Genomic DNA, 23,681 nt, shown 5'->3' with positions numbered 1-23,681 from the left:
ACCCTGTCAGCTGGGAAGCAGTGCTTGCCCCATTTCAGTAGCGGTTCGTCCTAATGAGCCATGTGTGTGTGTGTGTGTGCGCGCTCGCATGCCAAAGGAGGCACAGATGCTCAGGTTGCTTCCCATCCCACTCGAGAGCCACACTGCCTGCAGGTTGGCCATTCATTAGCGGTGCAGCTCTATCTGACAAATGACCAATCTGCAGGCACCACACTCTGGGGTGTGGTGGGAGATTGAGATTGAGATTGAGATTGAGATTGAGAGAGAGAGAGAGAGAGAGAGAGAGAGAGAGAGAGAGAGAGGAGCAACATGATCTGCCAGGAACCAGCAGCAGCTGCACCTCCTTTGGCACCCCCGGGCTCCTTAGGACAAACCGCTACTGCCCAATTTAACCGACAAAGAAATGCATCACAAAACAAACAGCTTAGCCCAGCAGGGCGCAGAGCAGCTGAACAGTGGCTGCGGGGCCAGGGGTGCACCGCCAGGGGAAGAACGGATCACACTGATCGGGTGGGAGGGCCCTGCACGGACGAAAGAAAACCTCGCTTACCCAAGGTGGTGGGAGGGGGGGGAGAGGAAAGAGGAACTACAAGAGGAAGAAGATGGAAAGCAGAGAACCCGGCCAAGCCCGCAGGAAGGTAGCACGGAGTATCCCCGGGAAATTGTACCCATACAGCAGCTAGAAGAGAACTGAGTGGGAAGGTTGGGGGGGGGCGGCTGTCCTCTTGGAGGGAGTGGGGAGCACCAGCTTCTTGGCTAAAGCTCTAGACATTTCCAGAGTTGCTCTGTGCAGGTGATGCTCTCTTAAGGGTTGCTGACCAGAGATCACGAAGGAGAACCAAGTTGGATTTCAGAAGGTACAACGCAAATTCCAGCCCAAATCTCGCCCACCTTTACAAGGAAAAAGGAGACTCCATAGGTCCTCAGGGATCGGGCCAACTTCACGTACTTCACCTTGGCTTCTATCTCAGTCATCTCTCCGCAGTTCTTGTGTTCCTGTAAGGAGGTGCCTGTTGATTATTTTGCAATAATTTAAAGACCCACCCACTGGGGGGTGGAATTAGGGTTTTCATTTTGCTACTCAAATATTCTTTTACAATCATCATTTTGAAAACTGTATTCAATTTTGTGTTGCAAAATGGCATATTAGAAAGCCCTGATGCCCTAGAAGATTTCGAAATAGACAGGATTAAACTGCGGCTGCCTGCTGATCTCTCTTCCAGGGGGATGCACCAGCTCGTTTTGAGAAACGACAGCCCCCTGACATTTTAATTTATTCATCCAGATATGTAGCCCCCAAGAGATCAGGGCCGGTTGCAGTAGTACACAAAATGGAAAATATTTTTTGTTCTGGTTCCCTTGCTGTTTCCTATCAACATTCCCTATAGGAAAAGAGGCAGAGAAAAGGGGCAAATAGAAGAAGGTCTGAAACCTCTCCCACTAAATTAACGAAACCTACTCCCTTCCTGTCACCATTGCTTCTCACCTAACAAAGTCACCTTCACCAGCATGCACCCCAATATTTCCCCATGTATTAATTCCAACTCCACTGAAGCACAGTTTCCACCTAGCATGCCACCCTCTCTGTGCATTTTGAGCAAGAGGGAAAGGATGCTATAGATTGCATTGCTTTGATCGAGAAGAATCTCTCCAAACCCAAACTCTGACTGCCCCCTCCTCAGTCACACAGCCCAGCCTCTTACCCCCGTAGCCTCATTCACTCCTCCAGCAGAGTTTAAAGTGAACCCCCTCCGGCCCCTGAAACCCCTGCCTTGGTTCTCGCCCAGTGAGGTCCCTCGTCGTTCCAAGCTCCTCTCTTATTCCGTCCACAGAGAAGGCACCTTTCCCAATCCCCTTTCAGCCAACCAGCCTTTCCTCAGACGTGCCTCCAACCCCTTTCCTTCGCACACTGACTCCCCTGAAAGAGCGGGCAAAAGATGGCCTGTTTTTCGTTTGTGCGGAAACTGACCAAGTCGCCTCTGTCAGAAAAGCAGCATCCACCGTTGCTCTTTCAAAGCCCAAAATGAAATGTGCAGAAATGCATATGTCAGCCTTCATTATTCTCCGGGATTCCAACGATATTCCTGGGACGTGATATTAGCATGTGCAATGACATTTTCTCAGCGCAAGCAGGACCTCTTCATTCTCCGCTGCCAACTCTCTCCAATTAGACAGACACTGGGCATCTTCCTGGATGCAACTAATGAAAGATGGCCGATGCCTCAAGCAATCCAAGGCAGAAGGATCATCTCGCCAGTGTTGATCTGCACACATCCAGCCCTTCTTTCCCCTCTCAGGAAGCAATGGAGGCCTAATGCTCACCAGCGGCAGAGGAAGGGACCAACCTGTGGCTGGACTGTACCACTTCCAACTGGAGAAGTGTATTTGGAGGACTGAATGCTCCCCCATAGAAAATAATACCTTGTGTACAAAAGGAAACATTATGGATGCTAGCCTGGTTTCTCTTCCCTGAATGTGCACAGACTATTTTCTATTTGAGCATTCAATCGTGTAAGACTTTCTTGCAGTCTGGATTGGTACAGTCCGGGCACAAGCTGATCATCTCATCGGCCATATGAATGGGAACCTTCCCTGTTCAAAACTCCAAACACTCTCAGCCTATATGGTTCCGTTGCTCTGCACAACCAACCATGTCCTGCATTTCAGAACAAAGTAGGCTTCATATGCTCACCTAGGGAAACGGGGCAGGGGGAGGGAGTTACACAGCAGGGCTCCACACCTTTGCCCCCCACCCATCATGCCCCCCACCCCATAATGGTCTCTGTGGCTGGGAATGAGCGGAGTTGTAGCCCAACAGCAGCTGATGTTGTGCAGCCTGGTTATTACACTCAGGTTGCTCCATTTCAACTAAACTCAGGTTAAAACAACAAAGAAAGCACCAGCACCACCACCAGCAGCAGCAGCAGCAGCATCGTCGTCTGCTTGCAAGACAGCTAGGGGAGCTGCCCAGCCAGGAGGAAAGACAGCACTGGAGGCAGAGTCCAGGAGGTGCTGTGTGCAACAGCAAGAGAGCTGTCTAGAAGGCATCAAGCAGGCAGGCCAAGGAGGCAGGCAGGGCGGGTGGACAGGGGTTGCACCAGCAGTGGGCAGGCAGTCACCTCTGAGCAGGGCTTCCAGCTCCACCCTTCTTAGAGCAGCAGCGGAGGCCTCGATCTTGAGAGCGCTCATCCAGAGCTTTTGTCCTCAGGGAGAGAGTCTGGTAAAAGGAAATCTTGTGCTTTCAGGCAGGGGGTCTCCATGCTCAGGGTGGCTTCTGTCCAGGTTGGTTACCATCTTTGCTTTTGGACTTTGGGCAGTGATTGTGGGGGGCCCTGGGCATGGATTCAGTGGGGTCCAGTAGTGGGGGGCCCATGATGGTACTCTAAAAATCCCCACCAGGGAGAGGCATGTCCTTCTGGTCCCAGCATTTCAAAGAGCTCCTCCTCTTTCGTAAACCCCGTGGCTATCTACTAAGATAATCAGGGGAGGTCTGGTTGCAGTTACCTCCGACTCGTTTGGTGGCAACCCCAAACTGGGTCTTCTCTGCAGTTGCTCCAGGGCTCTGGAACGCGCTCCCAAACGAAAGCAGAACCTCCCCACTTCTGTTTGTTTGTAAGCAACATCCGAAAACGCACCTATTCTAACAGGCCTTTAGTTCGTAATGTTTTTAGTTAATTTAAATCATTTCACATGATTTAATGTTGGAATCCTTGTTTGAGCTTTTAATTTGTAAACCGCCCTGAGATTTTATATGGGGCAGTATATAAATATAAGAACCTTTGGTGTCAGGTGGTTTACAAATTAAAATTAAATTAAATTAACAACAATGCAATATAAACAAACTCATAAATAAATATTAGGAGTTCTAAGGGCTTCCCTTCCAATGAAGCTCCTTCTGATTCAAGCTCGGGGAGCTGGCAGGTCCTGAGAGGTTTCTTCCAGGCTTCCTCCACCCATAATCTGAGAAATTCTATAACTCTCATCCTTTGACGTCATTTTGGAAGCCTACCCAATTCACCTTCTGCTGGCTATCGTTTTTGAAACCTGATTTTTGGGTGCTCTAATCCAGGGGGTTCCAGACGTTGCTGGACTCCATTCTCCACCATCCCCAAACAAGGGCCCACAACAACATCTGGGACCCATGGTTGGGAACTCCTGCTCTAATCCGCTGAGATGCACTCCACTGAAGTGGACACCGGGAACTCCACCACAGCATTGCTGGCCAGACACAAGACTTTGGAGGTGCTGCACACCTGGAGCGTTACCATCTGGAGTTCCTGAACAGTCAACAGAACTCGGTAGTACCCCAAAGACTGGGCTTTTAGGTTTCAGCAACAAGACAAGGCAGAGGCGGAGACGTGGGCAAACAGACCAGAGAGCTTCTTATATAACCGTTGGTTTATTTGTTCAAATGTGTTCCCTTCCGCATTGTAAATCATGCTCAGGATGAAGGCTCGGAACCGTGAGATGTGCTCATTTCTTGAACAAAATGCACTGAAAAGCAACAAAAATCTTCCAACCACACACAAAATTTGAATTAGGATAGCACATTTGCCAAAGGGGAAGAAAGAGAAAGCCGTCTGCTTCTTTTACACTTGAGTTAATGCTAGTTTATTGCTGAAGCAAATTCATTGGGTTATGAAAGCAAAGTAACCCCCAACACATCTTTAGAAAGCTAGGAAAAAAGCCCTCTTAATTACCTGAAATATCCTCTTTTCAGCTCCTCTTTGCTTGATATATTCTTTCGGAAGGAATTCTTTTAGGCTGGAAAAAATGAGAGCCGCAGTTAATGAAGATGCAGTTGCCTTTTGCTTGTTCTCAAGCCTTATAATTTGAGGTAGAGGATGTCAACCATCCTTTGCATGGCTTCTGGTACCTTGCAGCCTTCCTTCATCCGATTGGTTGCCTCTGGGTAAAAGGGAGGCTGCCAGCCAAGCAGCAGAATCCACCTCAAACTTTAATTGGGCAGGGGAGTAAAGCAAGCAACCAATCAGAATTCTGCACACCCAGCTCCTCTACTCCCACTGACCTTTCCCTAGATCACCCACCATGTGAAAAATGAACAGAAAGAATTCCATGCTCACAGCCCCCAAGCAGCCAATTTACACAGAAAACCCATCCGCCAATTTGAGTTTTGGCAGATTCTGGGGGTCTTTCCATTCCTTCAATTTTTATCTATTTTTCAACTTGTCCGTTGTCCTCTGAGAGCGTCCATGGCCCAGTGGTAGGGCATTCAGAAAGCCTGAGGTTCAATCTCTGGCAGCATCTCCAGGCAGGGCTGGGGAAAACTGAAACCCCTGAGAGTTTCTGCCAGTCATTGTAGGCAATGCTGAGCTAGATGGACCAAGGTTCTGACTCAGCAGACGGCAGCTTCAGATGTGAATGTCAATTGTCTTGTGCAGGTACACTCTTGAAGGATCTGGGAACAGCTGCACATTCCTGTTGTGTGTGCAACTCAACAACCAACGCTTCTTCCTGTGTGACACAGAAATGGCCCTCACTGGAGAAATGCACTCTCCATACTAGAGAGTGTAATCTAATCCAGTTCTATGGGGCTCAAAGGACACTGGATTCATACTATTAACAAAGCCATGGAAGGGGCCCACCATAACAGCCCCCAGCCCCATTTCCCCTATTGAGCTCAGGTTTCAATATTTCTTGTTCCAGCGACAAAGGAATATGGGAAATCCGCCTTTATCAAGGGCAGCGCTCCGCAGACAAGCACAATGAGCCGCTTCTGTTCCTTTTGGAACAATTGCTAAAGGCAAGGCTGCTCTCCGGAAGAGGCTCCGTCCAATTAAAACGAAATCACTTGTAAGGAACAGGGAGAACAAAAGCCCCCGAGAAATCCCCCAGGAGCGCCTTCTTAATTTGAACTCTGAGCAGAATGCTGAAGAGAATCGGTCTTCTTTAGAGATACAAAACACTCCATTATTATTAAATGGCATTATTTAAATTCTGCAGAACCGGTTTTGCAGAGCACAGTAAGGGCCATCACTGACATGATCACGCTGCCCTCCGCTCTACTGGAATGTTCAGCCTCCCAGCTGCAAGGAGGACTCTTCTGCTGAGCAAGCCTAGTGACCTGGTCAGGGAGGGAGCACTGCTTGGCCAAAGTCCAGCGCTCTTCTGCGTACATGGAGCTCCATGAGAGCCGAGGATGCCTGACGCTCTCATCTCAGAACACACAACCTGAAGCAAGGCAAACAACAGCCTGCTACAATGTCATCATCAATATAAAGCAGAAGTGCTCCAAGCCTTGAGGGGAAATGATGCCAGTTATGCAACTATGGTACAACCAGTCTGGCGGTTAGATGAAGCAGGAACAGCTCAGGGAGACCAATGGCATGGACCATCCCACTTCCATATTTTTTGTGGAGATTCAGAAAGGTTGAATGATAACTTTGCAGTCCAAGTTAAACAGAATATGCGTTGACCATTGGGGGATGGGCCCATAGCTCAGTGTCAGAGCATCTGCTTTGCATGAAGAAGGTCCGGAGAGGAGAGCTGGTCTTGTGGTAGCAAGCATAACCTGTCCCCTTAGCTAAGCAGGGTCTGCCCTGGTTGCATTTGAAAGGGAGACTAGAAGTGTGAGCAATGGAAGAGATTCCCCTCAGGGGATGGAGCCGCTCTGGGAAGAGCATCTAGGCTCCAAGTTCCCTCCCTGGCAGCATCTCCAAGAGAGGGCTGAGAGAGATTCCTGCCTGCACCCTTGGAGAAGCCGCTGCCAGTCTGTGTAGACAATACTGAGCAAGCTGGACCAATGTTCTGACTCAGTAGAAGGCTGCTTCCTATGTTGGTCCTTCCAAAGGGCCATGGAATACATGGGATTTCTGAATGGCCAATGGCCATTTGGGAATTCCAGGCATCCCTATAGCCCTTTGGAAGGTACCAGGGCTTTTCATTGGGCATTCATTTTAGTACATTCCATCTGCTTTGCATGCAGAAGGTCCCAGGTTCACTCCCTGACAGCCTCCCCAGGCAGTTCCCCTGATAACTGAGCAAAGAGGCACCTTTTAAAAGTGGGGATTCTCTTTACTGAGCAGGGGGAGAGCAATTGGCCCTATCCGTCCCCAGCACAGCATTCCTCCAGTGGCTGTGGCTGGTGTCACTCATGTTTCTTTTTAGATTGTGAGCCCTTTGGGGACAGGGAGCCATTTTTATTTATTTTTTATTCTTCTATGTAAACCGCTTTGGGAACTTTTGTGGGAAATCAGTATATAAATATTCATAGTAGTATTAGTAGGTTTGGGAGAGACTCCTGTCTACAGCCTTGGAGAAGCCTCTGCCAGTCAGTGTAGACAATACTGCCCTGGATGGATCAAGGATCTGACTCAGTATAAGGCAGTTTCTTATTATTCTGTGAGTGATCAATTGGCATTACACTAATCTCCATGACTTGGAACACATAAGCGATCTTATCCATGAGTCAGAGAACCTTCTCCCGCCTCCCTAATTCTTCTCAGCAAAGAACTCCCAGATATGAGTCTGTGGAACCCCCAGAACATAGAGTGAAGATCCCTGGTGAAAGCAGAGGTTCGAAGAGCACAGAGATGTTAAAGGTAAAGTGTGCCATCAAGTCAGTGTCAGCTCCTGGCGCCCACAGAGCCCTGTGGTTTTCTTTGGTAGAATACAGGAGGGGTTGACCATTGCCGCCTCCCGCGCAGTATGAGATGATGCCTTTCAGCATCTTCCTATATCACTGCTGCCCGATATAGTACCAGAGGGGATTCAAACCAGCAACCTCCTGCTTGTTAGTCAAGCATTTCCCTGCTGCGCCATTAGATGTTACTTGAGGGCCACCTCCAGCCTCCAAGGCAGGATGCCTCTGAGTACCAGTTGCAGGGGAGTAACAGCAGGAGGGAGGGCAGGCATAGACCTCTTGCCTGTGGGCTTCTAGCAGCAGCATCTGGTGGGCCACTGTGCGAAACAGGGTGCTGGACTAGATGGGCTTCCTTGGGCCCGATCCAGCAGGGCTGTTCATATGTTCTTATGTACTTACTCTAAAAATCCAGGTTTGTGCTTATGCTCCACATGCGGTCCAAACTGGATCTGGGCTTGGAAGCCCCCAAATTCACACGCCTTCTCAAAGGACACTGGATGGGAGCCATTCAAAATGTCGTCACGGGCCTGGGAAGCAAGGGGAGAAAGAGGTCGTACGTCATGCCCAAGAATCAGTACCTTCCACAAGAGGAGCACCAAGCACTGTCTTTGCTGAGCCAGGCCCTGGGCCCAACAGGATTGCCTACACAGACTGGCAGCATTTCTCCAGGGTGCCAGATGAGGTCTTCCCCAGCCCTACCTGAAGATGCTGCCAGGGACTGAACCGGGGACCTTGTATGTGTAAAGCCACTGAGCTATGTCCCCGCCCACTACTGTGGACCCAACATTTGAAGAAGTTAAAATCAAGCTTCTGGGTTCTAAAGGAGCCAAACTCCAGCTGCTTCCCTTCTCCTAGAAGCTAGAAAGTCATCTTCCATCTGCATCATGGCACAGTTCTATTTAAGCAACGTTTGGTTTAGGCTGAGAATCTGGGTCAAACACATTAGTTATCTTAGAGAGTGCCTTCTTCTGCACGATCCCCACTGCACGTTAAGGTCATCTGAGGAGGTCCGTCTCCAGTTATCACTGGTTCATCTGGTGGCGACTCAGAGGCGGACCTTCTCTGTAGCTGCTCCTGGACTGTGGAATGCACTCCCGGCAGAAATCCGTAATTTGCGTTCATTAATGTCTTTCAGGGGAGCCCTTAAAACCTATCTGTTTGGCCTGGCCTGGCCTGGCCTTCCAGGGTTTTTAAATTGTTTTAAATTTAAATTAAATTTAAATGTTTGCCCTGGTTTTCCAGGGTTTTTAACTGTTTGAATGTTTAATTGGCTTTATTCTGTTTTTATAGTTTTTATTTTAATTGTTAACTGGTTTTAATTCTTTTTATTTTGTTGTAAACCGCCCTGAGCCATTTTTGGAAGGACAGTATATAAATCGAATTAACAAAACAATCATCAATAAACAACAACAACAACAATTAATTAGAGCAAAGAGAGCCATTTCTCAAGATCCTTAATAGTGTGATTTTCCTAGCCTCTGAAAAACAGTTTTGTGGCTCTTCTGAAGCTGCAGCTCACAGATTTCCAAGAGAACAGGAAAAACTGGAGCCCTCTTCACACATTATGTTCAACACTCGTACAATGAGCATACAGGGTACACAGATTCAGATCTGTCCACAGGCACAGTTATTCACACATAATGTTTCACGTGGGTAGAGCAGTATAATAGTAAATCTATTCTGCATTTCAGGGGGCGGGGGGCTGTACCTAGCTTCACTTTTAAATTGAACACAGGTACAGCCATTCACACAAAACATGGACAAGTACATCAAGTGACATACAAGTGACATTTGCACACTTGCACAACTGTACACTTGCATGTCTGAATAGGGCTCATTTCTCACTGGAACCTGAAAGTGGTTCTGCATGCATATCCAAATGAAACTTGTGCAGTGGCTTGATCTACATTTGTCTGCTAATGTTGCCTGCTCCACAAAACACAAAGGTGCCAATTGCAGGACCAGAAAGAAGGCATCAGTCTCAATGGCGAGGGTCCCAGCATCTGCATGGGATCACCATCTTACGCTGGGCTGCTGATACTGCCAGGGACTTGAAAACACATCTGCTGTGATATACAGATTTGTAAGCAATCTTGGGTATGATTATTTTGCTAGTGTAAATCACCTTCAACGTTTACCCAAGGAAAGGTGGGATATAAATATTTTAATAAATGTTTACATGGTATGTATAATATTGTGAAACACTGACTCTCTCAACACTGTTTCCCCTAGTTATGTTATTTGCCAGTTTATTCTGTTTGTTGATCGGTTAATTCCTGTAAAAAAGTGACTCAAACAATCACAACTGCAAAGCACTGCCGTAGAGGGGATGCAAGACAGGTCTGCAAGAAAGCTTGCTCTGTTGTATTTTCCCTTGCAGTCACCAAGAGGTACGTGTAAACCAGCCTTACGACTCCTTTCTGGAAGTTTGCTTGCTTGCTTGCTTGCTTATTTATTTATTTATTTATTTATTAGGAACATTTAATATACTGCCCACTCCGAAGACTCCGGGCGGTGCACAAAAACATGCAAACAAGGCAACATTAAAAATTACATTCTAAATTAAAAACTAAAGTAACTAACAAAAAACAAATAAGTAAACTACAGGGCAAAAGCCTGGCGAAAAAGAAAAGTCTTCAATAAAGATTTGAAGATCAGTAAGGAAGGGGCTAGATGAATCTGAAGCGGAAGAGAGTTCCAAAGAAGTGGGGCAACAACCGAAAAGGCCCTTTCAAGGGGTCCTAGCACTCTGAACCTCTTAGTAATCAGGGATCGACAAAAGGGCCATCTGAGATAATCTAACCGTTGGGACCTTTATAAGAGCCTCTGATGCATGTTAAGAAAACAGCACTGGCTGTGGGGCAGAGTCAAAGGGATTCCTTCCTGACCTGAACATAAAGTAAGTTGAGTTGAACAGGATCTCTGGAATCGACGTTCTGGTCTGAATAGAAGAACTTGCGTCTCAGCAGCAGCGTCTCGTTCTCATCCACTCCTTGCTCTCGGAACGTCCGACTGTGATCTAACCAGTTTACTGAAGGGCAGGGCAGGAGGAGGAATAGGAATGCACATTAACACCTATTAACATATTTCTCCCCCTCTTGCAAATGCAAAAACCCTTCATCCTAACCTTAACACATTCAGGGAACACGTTCAGGTGCTACCTGTTCAAATGGATAAGTTGCAATAAGCATTTGAATTCCACAAACTGAGAATAAGAACATGGCTCCTCTGTAATTCAAAGCACATCCTGAATATCTAGACGCAGTGATGGGAAAATGTTATTAAAATCCAGATGCTGGCAGCTACATCTAGAAATCATTGGCTGTTATCAGGGCACTACATTCCAGACAAAATTTGAAGCCTTAGGCAGTGTTTGTGTAAAATAAATAAAATCCTGCAATCCAAATTCTGTGTGAAGAAAAGCTGGATTCCGCAACCTGTGTAAGTTACATAGATTTGCATGATTGTTCAGATTTTGCATCACTTATTCAGCGATTTATTACTATTCTGCTTTATTCCTCCTGGCCTTGCTAGTCACAGCAAGAGGCAGGGAGTCATTCAGGGCATTGAAGTCCTCCTTCTCAACTATTGGGATTCCGATTTGGCCAATTCCTCAAAGGTGTGGCCACACGCTCTCCTGCATATCTCTTTAGAGCAGGCCTGCTCAACTTAGGCCCCCTAGCTGTTTTTGGACAATTCCCATAATCCCCAGCCACAGAGGCCAATAGCCAGTGATTACGGGACTTGTAGGCCAACATCTGCAGGAGGGCCAAAGTTGAACAGCCCTGCAACTTGCTTTTAAATAAATAAATAAATAAATAAATAAATAAATAAATAAATAAATAAATGGAAGTGGAGGGTGAAATTAAGAACAGCCCTGCTGGATCAGGCCCAAGGAGGCCCATGTACTCCAGCATCCTGTTTCACACAGTGGCCCACCAGATGCCTCTGGAAAGCCCACAGGTAAGAGGTGAAGGCATGCCCTCTCTCCTGCTCTTACTCCCCTGCAACTGGTACTCAGAGACATCTGCCTTTGAGGCTAGAGGTGGCCTTTAGCCCTCCGACTAGTAGCCATTGATAGACATCTCCCCCATGAAGTTATCCAAATCCCTCTTCAAGCCATCCAGGTTGTTGGCTGTCACCACATCTTGTGGCAAAGAATTCCACAAGTTGATTATGTGTTGTGTACTTCCGTTTGTTGGTCCTAGATTTCCTGGCAATCAATTTCACGGGATGACCCTGGTTCTAATGTTGTGTGAGAGGGAGAAGAATTTCTCTCTATCCACTTTCTCCACAACATGCATGATTTTATAGACCTTTATCATGTCTCCCCACAGTCTTTTTTCTAAACTAAAAAGCCCCAGGTGTTGTAGCCTTGCCTCATAAGAAAGGTGCTCTGGGCCCCTGATCATCTTGGTTACCCTCTTCTGCACCTTTTCCAGTTCTACAATGTCCTTTTTGAGATGTGGTGACCAGCATTGTATGCAGTACTCCAGCTGTGGCTGCACCATAGTTTTGTATAAGGGCATTATAATATTAGCAATTTTATTTTCAATCCCCTTCCTAATGATCGCTAGCATGGAATTGGCCTTTTTCACAACTGCTGCACATTGAGTCAACACTTTCAACGAGCTGTCCATCATGACCCCAAGATCCCTCTCCTGGTCAGTCACCGACAGCTCGGATCCCATCAGCATATACCTGAAGTTGGGGTTCTTTGTCCCAATGTGCATCACTTTACACTTGCCAACACTGAACCACATTTGCCATTTTGTCACCCACTCCCCCAGTTTGGAGAGATCCTTTTGGAGCTGCTCACAATCAGTTTTGGATTTCACTACCCGAAAGAGTTCTGTGCTCAGCACCACATTAAGTTCCTTCTTGGCACTCCCATGGCATCACAGCATCCTTGTCTTTTTGCTTGGACAGCTTCCAGTGAGACACACAAAAATATTCAGCCCAGGCTGACAGTTGCTGGTCAACTTGTTGCCAAACAGGTCTAACTGAATCAATCCTTCTTAGAGAGACACCTGTGTCAACTTACAGATGAAAGCACTTGCTCTGTTCCAGCTGGCTGCGGTTGGCTTCCTCCATGCCGACCTCCCGTGCTAGCCACTGTCATAGGAACATAGGAAGCTGCCTTCGACTGAGTCAAATCCTTGATCCATCCAGCTCAGTACCAGCAGCAGCTTCTCCAAGGTTGCAGGCGGGAGTCTCTCTCAGCCCTACCTGGAGATGCTGCCAGGGAGGGAACTTGGGACCTTCTGCATGCAAAGCAGATGCTCTAGGGCAGGGATTCTCAACGTTGGGTCCCCAGATGTTATTGTACTTCAACTCCCATAATCCCCAACTGAAGGCCACTGGGGCTTATGGGAACTAAAGTCTAATACATCTGGGGACCCAACGTTGAGAATCCCTGCTCTAGGGAATGTACAATCATCCCTCATCAACAATGGTTTTCCCAATAGCGGTTTTGAATATTCATTACTGGGAAATTGTGACTGGTTTTGCCAATCGCGATCTGAGTATCTGCAGTTTGGCCACAATTGGGGGGGGGGCGTGTTTCAGAGGTTCAATCTACTCATTCCTCTTGCCGACCCTGACAACCGCCTGCAATCTAAAGTGACTTTGAGTAGTTTTGGGGGGGCTCAAAGGTGCTTTTGAGTGATTTGAGGGGTTCAAAATTTGATTATATGGCCTTTTCATGACTGTAGTTCCCCTAACCCCGTTTCCTATTGATTTCAATTGCTTGCCAACTGAGAATTTGTCAACAGTGAGGTTTTGCCGGAACGGAACCTTCGCAGTTGGCAAGGGATGACTGTCCTAAAATGAATGACAAGGGATGCCCGCTGAAAAGCCCTGGTTCCTTCCAAAGGGCCATAAAAATGCACTGAATTTCCAAATGGCCAACAGCCATTCAAAAATGCCATGCATTCCTATGGTCCTTTGGAAAGAGGAACATAGGAAGCTGCTTTCTACTAAAGAAATATTCCCTAAAGGAATATCTTCTAACGCTCATATCACAGGGAGCCTCCCATTCCAATGCAAACCAGGGCAGACCCGGCTTAGCAAAGAGGACAATTCATGCTTGCCACCACAAGACCAGCTCTCCTCCCATGTCACAGCTAGACACACATTTCAGGTTGCCATGTGGGGAATGAAAATGCCATGGCCTCTTGTTTGAATCCATAATTCTACCAGTTTGACCAGCTCAGGGTGGGTGTTGCAATCAGATTCTCACAAACCTCGAGATTTGCCTGAGCATCAACACCCAAACTGCTGGGATTCGTAAAAACATTTCACTGTTCACATGAACAGTATGCAGCCTCTTTTGACTGGTTCAAAGCATGGCACACCTCAGGCAAAGTTAATATTCAATGGGGACAACAGCTTTGCAAGGATGCTTATTTTCCTAGCATTTTATTGCAGCCTCTTGTTTGTTTCTACTCCTTCACACAGTTCTTATTTTAACTGACAAATAACTCTCCATCTTGCGTGACAGGTAAAGTCAGGAGAGACCTTTGCAAAAATAAGTATTCCTGCCAACTCGTGCATGTGCACCTTCCACATGGATCGCTGCTGAAGTTACAGAACAAAGCGAGTCTTGTCTCAGCTTCCTTTGCAAACACTATTGATATTTCATTCTGCAGATTTCAGCAAACACAGCGCGCTGAATTGACCATCAGCATCCAAAGTGGTGGAGGAGGAGGAGGAGGAGGAGGAGGAGGAGAAGGAGAAGCAGCAGCAGCAGCAGCAGCAGCAGCAGCAGCAGCAGCAGCAGCAGCAGCAGCAGCAGCAACAATTCCATACCTAAACAGAAAAATCTATGGTGTGGCCACATCTGGAGTACTGCGTACAGCTTTGGTCACCGTATCTTAAGGAGGATATTGTAGAACTGGAAAAGGTACAGAAGAGGGCAACCAAGACGATCAGGGGTCTGCAGCACCTTCCTCATGAGGCGAGGCTACAGCATCTGGGGCTCCTTACCTTGGAAAAGAGGTGACTAAAGGGAGACATGATCGAAGTGTATAAAATTATGCATGGAGTGGAGAGGATGGACAGAGATAAATTTTTCTCCCTCTCTCACAACACTAGAACCAGCGGTCACCCCATGAAACTGAAGGTTGGGAAATTTAGGACCGACAAAAGGAAGTACTTTTTCACACAGTGCATAATTAATCTATGGAATTCTTTGCCATGAGTTGTGGTGATGGCCACCAGCTTGGATGGCTTTAAAAGGGGCTTAGACAGATTTATGGAGGACAGGTCTATCCATGGCTACTAGTCTGGTGGCTATAGGCCACCTCCAGGCTCAGGGGCACGATGCCTCTCAATATCAGTTGCAGGGGAGCAACAGCAAGAGAGAGGGCTTGCCCTCCCCTCTTGCCTGTGGGCTTCCCAGAGACATCTGGTGGGCCACTGTGGGAAACAGGATGCTGGAATAGATGGGCCTCCTTGGGCCTGATCCTGCAGGGCTGTTCTTATGTCCATTCCTTAACCTCTTAGAAGTGGCCCCAGGCGCCCCAGGATGGCTAGCAGCCAATTCGAGCAAGGGAAAAAAGAATTTGCTGGGGTGGGGGAGAGATGGAGCTAACAAGCATGTGCGTGGCACTTGCCTGTCAACTATTCATGCTTGCTAGTTGTCAACAACAACTGGGATTCCCTAATACAAGAAACATTGGTATGCTCTGCAAGAACTGAGGAGAATCACCACATTTTATCCCTGCTCCTCCACCCTGATTATGAGAACAATCCGCAAGTTAGGGCAGGGGGCTCCAAATCTTGGGTTGCTGACCACAAATTCCATCTTTCCCAGCCACAATGGCCCAAGGCCATGGGAGTTGTAGCTCAGCAACATGTGGGGGGACCCAAGGCTGAGAACCCCTGGACAAGGGACACCTAAATCAGTTCCAGTGACCTTGCAACTGTGGCCGGAGTCTTCTCTCTGCTTCAGCCAGCACAGCAGGAACGAGATGGGATGCCTGAACCAGTAAGGGACAAAGACAAGTTGTGGAACAGAAAGGCGCTCCTTGTTTTGGCTAACATGGACTAGTTAATGGTATAAATGAGGAACAATTTCCCCTAAGAAACAACGTTGATTGTTCTTTCTTTTCTTGACCAGTTTGTCAAGCCTTCTGTGGGCTTCCTTCTTCTCCCGCGTGGTGCAGCCCACCTTCTGGCTGTTGTTCTCCCTCTCAAACATGCACACCCGCCTCCTTGATGCACTTCTGTGGGGTCCAATAGAGCAGCCTTCTCTGCAGAGAATGGGACTCGGACAGATTGGGTCCGTCAGCACCTCTTCTCTGTGGGTCTGGCAATAAATCTAATCAACCACCATGAGTGGTTACAGACGTTAGGATCCCAAGCCCCACTAGGAATATGATGTAAATTTCAGGTGTTGTTGGCAGCACACTCCATAAAAACAGAGCTTAAGTTATTACACAGTTTGCATTGGCCTATGTCAGTGCCATTACTTACTCACTTTGGTTTTCCATGTTTAACCTGAAAAAGACCTTCACTGGGGGTGGGGGAGGGATGCTACTCACGGTCATCATCTGTATGCAGCTTTGCCTTTAATTTCTCCATCTTTTTTTCATCCCTTAAGAGCGTTCGGTCTTTCTTCAGGGTCCCAGTGCCCTCCTCTTTTTTTTCTTCATTGCTCTCCTGGATTAAGGAGTATTCTTCGTAATTTGTTATACCTAGAATTACAAGAATACAATAAACTCAAATCCCAGTCAGCAGGACATGGAGACAAAAATCATATGTACCAGTAGAAGCCAAATGTGGAATCTTTAAAGCAGAACAGTTCCCCTTGCTGAGAGTTAAAGAATCCAGAACGTGCCCCACTACACCTGAGTGCTGTTAATTAAGCTGCATGTGTGCTTAAATTTCAAGTGGCCAATTAATAGGCCTTAATCATTATTTCACATGCACACAAAACATAAAAATACAATTTCTCACAAGGACAAATAAGGGGTGAGTGGGTGTCCTATATAATATGGAGGACACCAAAATGACCCTCACCCCATCCACCAAATGGGAGGAGATCATTTAGGACATACCACTTGCAAATGCACCCTGCCCCCAGGCAGGACAGACAGTCAATCCTTTGTATTTAGTCCTACATCATGGGGTGGCTAAAATACCCCACTTCTGCCTGGTAATAAACCCTTTAACTCAGAGGGTGACCTGCTACTTGGGTCCCCCAGATGTTGTGGACGACCATCTCCTTCATCCCCAACCACAATGGCCCTCCAACCTTGGATACAAATGGCAGTTTATTTCAAGTAAGTAGGTTAGAATAAATGGAGATTGATCCATTTGGATGCCATACCTGATGCTAGTTTAACTTAACCTAGGCCAGAAGCAAATGCTCAGGTAGGTATGGGAGGGAGGAGCGCATGTTCTCATGACTCGGGGACATTGCACAGAGCCAGGCTTTAACCATGGTGCTGTGTGACTTCTGAGCCAGCCCAGTCCAGATCCATCTTTTACTCCTGAGCTGGTGACTAAAGCCCTGAATGGCTTCAGTCCGAGTTATCTTAGAGAGTGCCTTCTTCTGTATGATCCCCACCGCACGTTAAGATCATCTGAGGAGGTCCATCTCCAGTTACCACCAGTACGTCTAGTGGCGACTCAGAGGCGGGCCTTCTCCGTATCTGGTCCTGGACTGTGGAATGCGCTCCCTGCAGATATCCGTAATTCGAACTCTTTATTGGTTTTTTAAGAGAGCCCTTAAGACCTATCTGTTTGGCCTGGCCTTCCAGGGTTTTTAAATTGTTACAAAGCGTCTTCAATGTACCTGTTTTTCAGGGTTTTAAACCGTTTTATTGTTTATTTGCTTTATGGTATTTTATATTTTTAATTGTTGATTGATTTTAACTGTCTTTGTTTTATCTGTAAACTGCCCTGAGCCAATTTTGGAAGGGCGGTATGAATGAATAAACAAATAAATAAAGGGCCAGAGAGTGAAGAGAGGCCAGGTCTTCCATTCACTGTGCCCTCTGGTGAGTGAGATGGTGAGAGCAATCATAGAACAACGAATAACTCTTGATTTGATTTGCTGGTCAATGACCGAATAAACTTATAACATCGCGATTTGATGGTCTTACCGATCCGGCTGCAAATGGTGACCAACAACTCCCCGACCGTTTTAGAGTCATCCACCATCACCGTCTTCACTGACCCATCCAGCATCCGTATTTTCTGTGGCCTTTGTTTCTTTTTATATTCCAAAATATCCTAGGAAGTTGGTCACAGGGAGACAAGAGCGATCAAATTGATATTGCATTGCACAGCTCAGAAACAGATTAGTTTTCATTCTGAAGCTCTGCATTCACAATCCTTTACAATCCCTATTTACATTTAAATTAAATTTAAACTAGTCCACATCAAGGAAGTTTAACCGGCTTGTATCCACACACTGTCCTGCAGGGTAAGGTAACTGCCCCATCATTAGGCAGGGAGAGGTCGCCCCCTTCAGGCAGCAGGTTTTGGGGTACCATGACAAGGCCACAAAGTTTTAATTATATAGTTTATTACTGCATTTTTACCACCAGCAGGGAGAAAGTTGGAATTTTGACTTTGGGGCCATCTTCAATTATTCCCAAGCTTCCTAAATAAGAGGTCCTTTTTTAAAAATATAGCCTTCTGAATTCCAGTTAGAGGCCCTGGAGAGAAGCACAGATATTTAGGATGTACCCCATTTCGTAGCATGTAGTAATCCAGGGTTCTGCCAGCTTCCAACCAAATGCCTTTCCGTGGATCATCATCGGACAGGAATAACCCGTAGTCAGAGGCTGAGAAACGAAGATAGAAGAGAAAGGACTTCAGACTGCAGAACCAACAGGACCTCCATTCCTCAGCTTCAAATGAAGTTTTCCACCTGAAAACATTTCCTCTCTACGTGTTCCCCATCCCTTTCCCTCCCCTCTACTATCTCTTCCCACCCACCACTTTCCTCCTCTCCTTTTCTACAATTAACTCACTTAATATAGTTCAAAGCTTATGGTCGCTGGAACAATTGATTATTTGGTTTGGAGAGGATGGGAGGAATTCAAGTGTAACCTTGTATATAGAACTGGGGGGGGGGACACCTTAAGAAAATTAACATTCAAATTTGCAGAAAATAAAAGAAAAAGAAAAAAGGAAGGATTTGGGGGGTGGAACGATTGATAAACTCTAAGGCTGCTTACACAATTATAATTAGGGTAGGACAAGTGTTGTAGCCTGGTTGGAGAGCTTTTTATGCTCCCGTTTTGTGATCATGCGCGAGGGAAACAGCAAGGTCGGAAAGGGAGGAAATGGTAAAGTACCTTGGTAAAGTACTGGGTGTGAGAGATGGGCAGGACAGCGCCCTCCGACCCAGCTCCTCTCTCTCAAACAATCCCTTCTTCCCGCTTCCCTTACACACAATCACAAAATGGATCGCACAGCTCCCGAACCAGAGTTGGTCTCTTCTCTCATTATAATTGTGTGAACTGCCTTAATAATTGGGAAGGTCAACGTTTCTGCATTCAGTGTTCTAGTTTTCTATTGGTGGAAATCATCCACATTGCCGCAACCATGCAGTCAAAGAGAAAGGAGGTGGCGAGGCAGCCGAAGGGGCTGAAAGCCAAGAAGGGATCCCGGCAGGAATGGCAAGGGACGGAGCAGACGGAAGCAGCCGCACCGACAGGCAACGCTCCGAGGAGAGCACTTTAATCACTCACTGCTAATTAATGAAGGCTGTGCTTGCAAGTAATGAACCAAATAATCCCAAGTAGTTTAGAGCTAATGCTTCCACTCCATCAGCGTCTATTATATTAAGCCGGCAGCTCAGAGCAGGCACTCGGTGAACCTGCTGGCGAGCAAAACGGGCTGCAGCGTGGACAGAACGTCCAGGCCAGAATCCGAGGCTCCAGGGAGGATGTCAATGAGCTCATGGGCAACAATGCCAATCACGTCCCCATCTCTGCTGCGTGCATGGGGGTGTTGCTGTGCACCAAGCCTTAATTGTGAACTTAAGTTGAACTTGCCTTTGGCCTCCTAATAGGACATGGCTGCATTGAAGAGCTACCCACAAATAATCCTGAATCCCAGCCTTTCGGTTAATGCAAGCATGCTCAGGTCCCCAGATGTGGTTGGACCGCAACTCCCAATGGCCGTTGGCCCTTGTGGCTGGAGGTGGAATTCGTTTAAGCAGCATCCAAAGCACCACAAAGCAGCATCCAAGTGGAGACTTCTTTAGAAGTTAAACTAAATGTAGTTGTCCCTCGCCAACCGCGAGGGTCCCGTTCCCAGAAAACCTTGCGGTTGGCGAATTCGTGGTAGACGAGCCATTTAGACTAATGGCAAACAGGGGGTTGGGGGATCGTGGTCGTGGAAAGACTGAAAATAAGGTAAAAAATAGAATTGCCCCCTGAAAATCATCCCTGCCCCCCAGAAATGTCCCCCGTCCCCTGGAAATGACGCCCTCCCCCCCCAATCACCCTCGACCCCCAGAAATGATCCTGACCCTGGAACATGCCCCCCCCCCAATCATTTATTAACAACAACAACAACAACAACAAGTTGCCAAACTGTGGATACTTGGGTTGATGTTGGTGAGGGCAGTCATAATTTCTCAGTCATGGAAACTCAAATCCGCGATTGGGAAAACCGTAATTGACGAGTGGCTGTACAATAGCAAAAAATCTATCTAGCTCAGTATCGTCTACATTGACTGGCAGTGGCTTCTCCAAGGTTTCAGGCAGGAGTCTCTCCCACCGCTACCTGGAGATGCTGGGGGCCTTCTTTCTGAAAGCAGCAGGCCTGCAGATGCTCTTCCACTGAGCGATGGCCCCATCCCCTCAGGGGAATCTCGTGCAGTCCTCACAGATGCAGTCTCCCATTCAAATGCGAACGAAGGCGGACCTTGCTTAGCAAAGAGGACCGTTCACGCTCACTGCCACAAGACCAGCTCTTGTGATAATGCTCAATATCAATGTCGGCGGATACTGTGTGTTAGATCAGCACAAATATCCCTGCTGATGTGGGATACAATCCCCAGGGAGAGATATTATAGCATACCTCATATGCCTTTGAGGGGGAGCACTTCTATGCCCAGAACGTGCCAGGGAATAATCGGATATCGAATGAATGGTTATTCAGCATCTTTGGGGATTCCTCCCCCGCTGTGCTTTCTATCATCATTCCAGAGACTGGGAGTTGCTCACCTTGCCCCGTCTGAGCCTCGGGCACTCGCTCGCGGATTACCCGGCAGGCATCGTACACCGCCGTGGACGGCTCAAACTGCATGGTCTTGACCACATTGCAGTGGCGGACGCAGATCTTCAAGGACAACGCGACCATGTTGCTGGGTCACAGACAGGCTTCTCTTTCTGTTACCTGAAAGGTGGGGAGGAAGTGGATTATTATTTATAAGCATTCTGGCCTTTTGGAGTCATGCAGTAACCAAACCGATTCCTCCACTGCTGCTCTGGTATCTACAGACCCCATCTTTGCAAAACAGTACAGACACGTAACTGACTCAGTGCTATAAAAATGATTAGTGTTGGCGGTGGTGTCGCTGCAAATTCAGAAGTGCGGGTGCTCTCATAGTCATGCTCCCCCGACAGCCATACAGCCCTGGCTGCAGACCCCACTTAGACAGATGCAATCATTTGGGGGGTTCTCTTACAAGAATATGCAACCCTATACCCACTGGCCTTGGAGTAAGCCCCACTGAACTCAGCGGACATGTATAGGATTGCACTGTAATTCAAGTATTATTATTTCAGTGGGTCTGCTCTAAACATCCAGCTAAGTGAATGGACGATTCAGTGACGGCTATTTTATATGAGTTATTAGGTGAAACAAATTACACACGTAGCTCCAAATGCAACTGCTCAAAACCTGGCCAGTCTGAGACCCTGGAGGGGGAAAAAGCACAGCGACTGCCCCTCTGCCCATCTCTGCAGCACACTACTGGCTAGTGTGACATTTGTGTTCTGTGCATCCTCCAAACAGTGCAGGGGAGTGTCTCTCCCACACATTTTATCTTCACAACCATCCTGTGAGGTAGGCTCAGCTATGAAATAGTGAATGGTCCAAAGTGCACTTCAGGGCTGAGCCGCGAATGGAACCCAGGACTCCCTGGTTCCATTCCAAGACTCTGATCACTAAACTATACTGGCTCTTATAACCAGCAGCGGTGATGCCAGTAATAGGACAGATCCGGGCCAGCGCCTCTGGAACTCGGTGGTGGTGGCTGTGCTGTTTTTCCATTTCAGAGTCTGAATAAAGGCCACCAGGGGCATTGCTGGCTGCCTAAAAGAGCCAGGGCCCATGTCCACAGCTCCCCATTTGATAATTAAACTCAAACATACCTGTGCCTTCTGTTCCCTTCTTGGGACAACACATACACCTTGAGCCTTTTTGGTGAAGAGCATAACCCCCAAGGTGCACAGGGACAGCCCAACGGCCACCTTTTCCCCATTTCATGGTGGCATTTTAAACTTGCCTAGCAAGCCAGAGGTTGCCGGTTCGAGTCCCCGCTGGTATCATATCAGCGGGGATTCAAACCGGCAACCTCTTGCTCCCTAGGCAAGTTTAAAATGCCACCATGAAATGGGGAAAAGGTATGTTTCCTAGACTATGGGAAACTCTTATATCAGGCAGCAGCAGCGATATAGGAGGATGCTGAAAGGCATCATCTCATACTGGGTGGGAGGAGGCAATGGTCAACCCCTCCTGTAGTCTACCCAAGACAACCACAGGGCTCTGTGGGCGCCAGGAGCCGACACCGATGTGACTGCACAACTTTACCTTTTACCTTTACTACTAGAATGCAGGACCCTTATGATGAAGCAGGAGATCCAGGTGAGGCCGGGAGCTACCCCTCACCCCCCGCTGGGTGCAGGTGCCTCCACAGCTGGGCTTCCTTTCTGGAAGACCTCAGGAAGGAGGGAGGGGGCTGACGAGATCCAGGGCTCTGAGCAATCCACTGGGGCTCGTGCCCCATGTCCTGCCCCCCCGCCCCTGAAGGCCACAGACTCTGGAATGCAGTCAACCAGTCTGCAAATCCGTGAGCCCAACTGAAGTGTGCTGGGCCCTAGAGACTTTGGCTCTCCCCCCATCCCAACTACCATGTGGACTGGACCCTCCCTGCTGCCCCCCCCCCCACAACTCCAACGACTCCAAGGGAGGGCGGAGCAGAGGCCCTGATCCGTGCTGTGAGAGGTGCCGCAAGCTCAGACACCCTCCCTGAGACAGACACCAGGAGTACCCCAAGCTCCCTCCAGCCTGTGCAGAACACACAGTGCAAACAGAGCGCCAGCGTGGTATAGTGGTTAGAGTGCTTGATTAGGACCAGGGAGACCCGAGTTCAAATCCCCCTTCAGCCATGAGACTTGCTGGGTGACTCTGGGCCAGTCACTTCTCTCTCAGCCTAACCTACCTCACAGGGTTGTTGTGAGGAGAAACTCAAGTTTGTAGTACAACACTCTGGGCTCCTTGGAGGAAGAGCAGAATATGAATGTAAAATAAAATAAATAGATAAACATTAAAACGACTACTACTGCTGCTGCTGCTGCTGCTTCTACGACAATGGCCCTGTGAAGAAGCAGAGTGCTTTCTGTTGCTTGTTTCCAGGGCTTTCTCTCTTTCTCTCTGAGATGCGTTTCATAATTTCCAGCAGCTGGTAAAACAGCAGCCCTCCTCCCTGGCTAGTCACAAAACTGAATTCCAGGGACCGGCAGGATCAGGAAGGGATGAGCAGTGCCCTTTGCGCACTCAACGGCTCCTCTTTGAGCTGCACATGGGCCTCCCCGGCGTACCTCACAGCCTGCCAGGAGTTGCAGCAAAAACCCACGCGGAAAACGGCGCAATAATTTCACTGAAGTGGAACTCAGATACATCGGCCCTCCTTCAACTAGAGGCCCATTCACACGTTACGTTCAACACTCGTACGTCGAGTGGACAGTGTGACCACAAGTACAGCCATTCACATGTTATGCTGAACGCAGGTGCAGAAGTACACTCCCTGGCTGCAGCATGCATTTGACGGGCCTGTATCCAGGTTCGCTTTTGAAATGAGTGCAGGTATGGCCATTCACAC

General features: G+C 47.8%; 1 protein-coding gene across 9 annotated transcripts in view; it reads right to left on the bottom strand.

Moving 5' to 3' along the window:
* TLN2 (talin 2) overlaps positions 1–23,681 on the bottom strand; it is a 222,880-nt gene that overhangs the window by 83,263 nt on the left and 115,936 nt on the right. For all 9 annotated transcript variants that reach the window (XR_008311436.1, XR_008311437.1, XM_053272347.1 and 6 more), the window contains 8 exons: positions 20,800–20,971; positions 18,305–18,402; positions 17,716–17,845; positions 16,150–16,302; positions 10,492–10,634; positions 8,003–8,130; positions 4,701–4,764; positions 892–996 (listed from right to left, as the gene is read on the bottom strand). Coding sequence is in view for 7 of the 9 variants with exons in the window: in XM_053272347.1 (XP_053128322.1) it covers positions 892–996; positions 4,701–4,764; positions 8,003–8,130; positions 10,492–10,634; positions 16,150–16,302; positions 17,716–17,845; positions 18,305–18,402; positions 20,800–20,935 (957 nt within the window). In the remaining 2 variants the exon portion in view is untranslated. The remainder of the gene's footprint in view (positions 1–891; positions 997–4,700; positions 4,765–8,002; positions 8,131–10,491; positions 10,635–16,149; positions 16,303–17,715; positions 17,846–18,304; positions 18,403–20,799; positions 20,972–23,681) is intronic.

This window comes from Hemicordylus capensis, chromosome 10 (assembly GCF_027244095.1).
Source record: "Hemicordylus capensis ecotype Gifberg chromosome 10, rHemCap1.1.pri, whole genome shotgun sequence".
NCBI lineage: Eukaryota > Metazoa > Chordata > Lepidosauria > Squamata > Cordylidae > Hemicordylus > Hemicordylus capensis.
This window is presented reverse-complemented; position numbering and strand designations above follow the sequence as displayed.